The 6,740-nt window shown below is 40.7% G+C and overlaps 1 protein-coding gene across 1 annotated transcript; it reads right to left on the reverse strand.

Annotated features, from left to right (window-relative positions):
• Positions 1-1,988: 1,988 nt before the first annotated feature.
• Positions 1,989-3,755, reverse strand: LOC149280855 (ectoderm-neural cortex protein 1-like). Its single transcript, XM_089500018.1, has one exon. The coding sequence runs from the start codon at positions 3,753-3,755 to the stop codon at positions 1,989-1,991; it is 1,767 nt and encodes a 588-aa protein (XP_089356144.1).
• Positions 3,756-6,740: the final 2,985 nt, after the last annotated feature.

The following is a 6,740-nucleotide window of genomic DNA, read 5'->3' on the forward strand; positions in this document are numbered from 1 at the left end:
AGGGACGTGTTAAGATTACATGATAATTCAGTATTTCTAGCACTTATTTTGATGTGTCATTAAACTTTTATATTAAAGAATTATGCGTATGATAAACCACCATGTAGCCATGACGCACACACAATTTACAGCTTTCACTGGACATCACACTAGGTGCCCCTATCAGCTAGTCAGTCCTCTTGTGCTTTCTTTGTGGTTGCTTGCCTGCTTCTGCAGATACAGTACAGGGAGAATGGCAAAGATATACTGGCTGTAAATACATTAGACCGTTGTAAAAATGTACATACAATACAGATTAACTTGTAGGTATGTATAATGCACACCTTCCCTTGTGAGTGTCCTCAAATAATGAAAAATCATGAGTATTATACATGAGATTTTACAGTATAATAATAACTATATATTTCGGGGAGAGACATCCCTTTAATACCATCTACAGGTCTTTTAAAAAGATGCCAAAACTAATCCTGGCAAGTTCTATGAGGAAATACAGACATTATGGATGGGGGAGAATGTGATGCACACAGCTGATATAATTCACACCCTTCCCCCTTAAAAATACATTTTTCCTCCACACTCCTTGATGCCTTGTGTAGGAACCCATCTGCAAAGTGGGTTGTGTTGCAATCTATGAGATCGGGAAATCTAACGTAAAAAAAACAAAAAATGGCATTTTAATATAAAATGACCAATTTGTGCCTAGTGAATGTCCATCAAATTTAACACATTCACAGAGTTAATGATCAGTGCAGCGACAAATCAATTGCTGTGCAGAAAAATCCTTTACGCAGAGTTAAGTCATTTTCGGGACTCCTGCCTTTGTCAAGCTCCACCTGAACTCCAGTGCAAAGAAATGTTGAGCTTCCCACTGTACAGCCAGCAACATCCATGGATTTCCAGCAATCTTCCATGAGAACCTGCAAATAAGTACAGAATACATATTAAGCAATCTACCCATGAATAGTAAAATGTTTCTATTTAGTTCTGTCCTTCATAGCTTGAAGGCACACTGGTCTGTGCTAGTATGTCAAGTCACAGAATTCAGGAATCATCTTTGAGATCTTAGAAACATATGTGACTTTGGGTCTTGTGCTTTTAAAATATTTCACAAAATTCTTAAGGCTAGATTTAGATTTTTGTGATAAAAATGCCATCTGCTAACCTTACGAGCCACCACCCCTTATAGTCTCCTTCTGACATCACTAACCATTCAAGGAAATGATGCCCAGTTGATTACAGTTATTATTACACAGTAGAAGGCATTACTAGCTCCAGTACTTTTGTGAACTACCATAGTGCATCAAGACTACAGAAGGATCATAGTTGTTATAGTGGCTTTTATGGCCTATGGGTTTTTGAGGTATTAGGGTGCCAAGGTATAGGTATACCAAATAACTATGTTGAATGAAAGCAAATTTCTGATCAATTTCACAAACTGCATTCAGTTTTTACTATCTGAGCGTCTCACTGTACAATGCATAGCAGGGCTGGCCTGTTTATGGTTCAAAGGGCGACTTTAGAGGCTATGAGGCATGAGAAATATTTGCCCAAGGGCAACATTTCACAGCTAGTCTCAAATTTCACACCCCCTCACAAGGTACTGAGAATTCCCTTATTTAATCCCAAAAGCAGAGTATGTGCCACGTAAATTCCTGAAGACAAATCTGCATAAATGAAAAAACTAGTCAGCATGTCCGGCAGCACATTTCACAAACTGTTCCCTTTATGCTCATTCCTTGAAGTCTCTTAAAACACAAAGTATCTCCTACAGAAACAAAAATAGACGCACCATATCGTTGCAATAATGCAGTACTAACAGTTGTCTATTTGCACTGGGCAGTTTTGTATTTGCTAATTACAATATATGTTAAGTATACTTAGTATAAGTATATGCCGACTTTTTGTACATTTCTCACAGCTGATCATTAGAATACTAAACTATAACTTTATCCTCATTATTTCATCAATATGATTACCTTTTGCTCATCTTATGCTGAAAGATACTTCCATGTGCTTACAAAAGCTGTTGGGATCAGGGAGTAAGGGACAGTTGTCACGCTGCTCCAAGTATCACCTGAAGGGTCATAGCAGTCTAGGGTCTTACAACGTTGTGTACCACAATAGCCACCCACCACATACAGTCTGTTTCCCGAGGCCACTGCACGGCAGCTAATCCTCTTGGACGAAACATCTCCAAACCTGCACCACTGATAAGTCTCACTGTTGAATCGATATGCAGAACTGGCAGAAAACTCTGTATCCCCTCCTACTACAATGACATGATTCCCCAATACTGCAGCCCCAGTGTAACGCCAAGCCTGAGGGCAGGTGGCAGGCACTGTCCATCTGTTTTCAAGAGGGTCAAAGCACTGGACTTTGGGAAGTTTTTCACGGTTAACACTGGTGCCACCAAACACAAATAGTTTCATCTTTGCTCCCACCACTGCAGCATTGCTCACACCTTCTCGGAGTGGAGCCACAAGTGTCCATTTGTCAACTTGAGGATCATAATGTTCAACTTGTTTTAAAGAGACAGAGGGAGAGGCTGGGAAAGCCCCTGTCATGGCTGTATGTCCTCCAACCACATATAAGGAGTTATCTAGTTCTGCTGACCCATGGCCAAACCTGGCCACCAACATGGGTCCTGCCTTAGACCATTCATCATGAAGTGTATCATAGATCCAGACATCTTTAGATGCTCCATTCTCTGCACCCTTACCACCAGTAACGTAAACCTTGCAGCCAATTGCACATGCACTGCATTCTTTGCGCGGGCTGGGGATGTCAGTTTTTGGGATTATTTCAGTGGTCTTTTGGTCCAGGACATAGATCTTGTCGCACATGAAGGTTTGTCCCCCTAAAAGAAGAAGGGCTTGACTAACTTTCCGAGGCCGGGCACAAAAGCCAGTCACCACTCCATCATTCTGGAGAATCTTTGTTCTGCATCGAATTGCCTCTTCAACGATTTCCTTTGCCAACTTGTTTTGAATCACAAACTCATTTTTAACTAGAATTCGTAAGTACTGCTCAGGCAAGAGTGCCAGTCGTACACAGCGCAGAAGGTCCGGGAGGTCATCAAGGCGAATACATAGATCATATTTAATCCAACCCATTACGGCCTCATACACCAGACTCTCATCTTCAACCTCAAGCTCTTCACTAAGGACCAATTCCATTAGTTTTATTTTGGGCAGTCTGAGAAAGTCCTCTGTTTTTGATAACTCTACAAAGTTAGCCAGGCACATTCGCCAGGACAGCTCCAGCAGCCTTTCACAGCAATGTGCATCTGATATTATCATCATGTTTAAGCAGTTGGCTGGGTGAAGGTTCTTCTCCAAGAACTCGGCTGCTGCATCCCGAATGTCATGAAACTGTAGCATATCTCCAGCCTCTAGCAGGGACTCTGCATTTTCCTCATTGAATATAATCCTGGCAGAGTATGCATAATCAAGAAGCAGCTCCAAGACTTCAGGGTGGAGAGCATCTTGGAAATTGACTTCTCCATCCTGGCTCTCTTTTAGCCCACCACTGAACATTGCCTCAAAATAACGGCTACTGGAGGCAAGCACAGCTCTGTGACAAGGAAAAGCTCGGTTTCCAGCTAGCAGCACCACGTCTGTGAATAGACACCGCTTGCGCAGCAGGTTAAGTTGTGTCAGCAGGCTGTCAGCATGGCCAGGCTTGTGGAAGAGGTGAATATTCATTGAGCCGGTGCTGGAACGGGACTTCCGGTTCTCGTGGCTAGTGACAGACATTTTGATGGTAGCGGATCTGAAAAGAAATAGGGCTTTTTGTTTCAAATTTGTTAAGTGTAATAACACAAACTATTGACACATACTCAGCCGTTTGATGCCTTTGCTACCTTGGCAAGAGTTATCGCTATCTTGCCATTAGCTAATTCATTGAAACAGAAACAACTGTTGTAATGCTCGCTATCTTAAGATATTTTGAAAGTGGTGTAGGTATGTCTTTCTACACTTTCAGGAACTGTGGAAGACTGAATGCAAACACAGGCAAGCAAATAAGGGCCCAGGGTTTGTTATTTTCCACCCAGGTACTGAAATGAGGTTAACAGAGAAGGTGAAAGTGCTCCCTGCCTTGTTCCTGTGAACTGGAACAATGGCTAACATTAAACCAGTTGCTTAACCATATGTGTGCTAGATTGTATGGGCCTGGCCAAAAGGATTGTAGGGTTAAAAACTCAAGATACAAAACATGTTATATCCAGGGGACACATTTTGTAATGTTCAAACACCACTGTAAGAAGAACCGTGTTTTTCACGGATAAGAGTATGCAACTTAAATGAAAACAAGAACAAGCTCACTCTTTCAAACAGTCCTGGGGTAATCACTATTTTGGGAGTTGAACATATCAGCTCCTTGACTACTCTACTGTGAAGGGCTAACCCCAGTGAGCTTCTCCAGTAACAAAACTCAATTTTGCCCCTTAGGGGTAGCTAGTCTGACCTGCATTGTCTTCCAAGTACATCATAACCTTAGCATATTTTCTCGATCTTATCATAAACAAAGATTCAGTATGTTAAGAAAACAGTTAACTACTTCAATATACAAATTAAGCTGGCAGGTAACTGTATGAACCTACATAGTCAATTGAGTCCAGCTGGTCACTTGTGACTCTTTATGTGTGTTGTGCATGAGAATTGTGTACGTTTTATTTTTCATTAAACATTTTTTGTTCATTAAGATATTTTTTTTATGTGTCACCTGCCTTAGTAAATGAAATGTAATGAAGAAATATAAGGTGTGAAATATAACACAATGCTATTGGCCCTGGCGAAACCTTAATTCTGTAGTTTCAGCATCTTTGACATCTAGAGGAGAAAAACTAACATAAAGTTAATTTAACTACGATAACTGCAGGTTGGGGGATCTGGCTATTTCTCTGGAAAGTTGAGAAACAATACGATAGACTCAATAACTGGTTAAGATGAAAAATGAGAAAAAACGTAAGTATAATATATGAACATTTTGTGACACCATAATAACTATTGGTCTTTCAACAATCTGTTGCCTTTGAAGCACATGTTAAAACTCAGGTCCGGTCAAAGTTCCCCCTGCTTATTAATAATTAAACCATGTCAATGTTAACAGTCTCTAACTAAACACACACAACACCCTTTGTCATTTCCTGGTACACAGAGAAGCGGCACATTAAAGGCATGTTAAATACCACTGCTGGCTAAAGTTTTAACCCACTCATCACCGGAAAACAAGGGAAGCTGAAATACTTTACTGAAGTCCCCTCTGACTGTCTCACTGGGTGACTTGCTGATAATCAAGGAACGTCAAGCGAAAGAAGGTTTTAATTTAATAGGCAGCGAGGCATGTCCAGGCAAATTCTATATTTAAATCCTGTTTAACAACTTTCACTAACCTAACAAAAGGATATATATATTTATGCGCTGACGATCGTAAGCTCTGTAGTCAAACTGCATCAATTTATCAAGGAAATAGATTTATTTCATGGAGCCTTCTGTTAGCTCTTGAGAATAGCGCAGCGAGACCTAATTCATCCGCATGAATGATCCACTCAGTCCCACTCATTCAGTTCGTGCTGTAGGTCCTTACATCTACCATAGGAAAGCTTAAGCTTGCAGGTGGACCATTTTAAATTAATAAAATATATACTATTTTTAAACAGGATTGGAGAGGTAAGAGGAAGAGCAGCTGTTGGATTTGGCATTTAGATTTAGATAGAAAACCCCATTATCATTTTTCTTTAAGTAATGGAGATCCTCTAAAGTAGCTACATCTATTGGAAGGCTAGTCCATGTCTCTATTGCCCTATTACATAAGAATATGGGGAGGAATGTCTTCATAATTACTTACTGAGCTTCAGAAGGTTTGATGGCAACTTAAGTTTTTTAGATTTCCATGCGAGCCTGCGGCAAGAGTGAGACACCAGGAGCTGCAAAGCAAAATTCAGAGAGGATTAGTTTGAGGGATCAATATTTTAGGGTGTGCTAGGTGTCAGTGCTAGATGTCATGCATGGGATAAGCGGTCTATGAGCAACTATGCACAGTGGCTGAGAATGATGGGAGTCAGGGGATACCCTACAGTGGGCAGATGTCTCTATATGTCAATGCCAAATCTAATGACCCTTAAAGCAAATGAGGATACCAGACCATGCACAACAAGACAAGTAGCACTACAATGATAACAATGGGGTGCAATGTTTATATAGACTAATCCTATATCGGATGTAGTCTATCAATCCAATGAGTAATGTATTAGTAATTGTCAAACACGCATGATACTAGATGGTTATATAGTCTCTCAATGTGAAAACACCTAGTATATTCAAATACAGCACAACTATGCGCCTCGTGCTCTCTACAAAAATGAAACATTCAGGTGCATTCCATTACAAGAAACTTTCTTTAAAAAAAGAATTACCTCAACTAGCAGCTCAGGTTGCTCTCGCTGCCGTCTCTTCCACAGACTAGCTCTCCCGCAGCTGGGACAAAGCCTATTTACTATTCAAAAAATCCACACCACGCCTACCTCAAGCCAGCCAATCAGCACCTGAATAGGCCCACTGAGCCTTCCAGCAACGCTTCCAAAACCCCGAGACGGGAGGATTTTGGGTCATAGTGCCGACCCGTTCTCACGAGCACTTACAGACATTAAGGACGTTATTATACCGTTCAGAGTTAAATATTTAAGACAGCTCACAAAATGTATCTCACCCCCTGCTTTGTTGAGGTTTAATTTTTTT

The sequence above is a fragment of the Sceloporus occidentalis genome, unplaced genomic scaffold, assembly GCF_023333645.1.
Source record: "Sceloporus occidentalis isolate IW3139 unplaced genomic scaffold, rSceOcc1.0.p SCAF_145, whole genome shotgun sequence".
In the NCBI taxonomy this organism is placed as follows: Eukaryota; Metazoa; Chordata; class Lepidosauria; order Squamata; family Phrynosomatidae; genus Sceloporus; species Sceloporus occidentalis.

Excerpts from the sequence above, each read along its gene's own strand:
- LOC149280855 (XM_089500018.1), bottom strand. The coding sequence starts at position 3,755 with ATGTCTGTCACTAGCCACGAGAACCGGAAGTCCCGTTCCAGCACCGGC.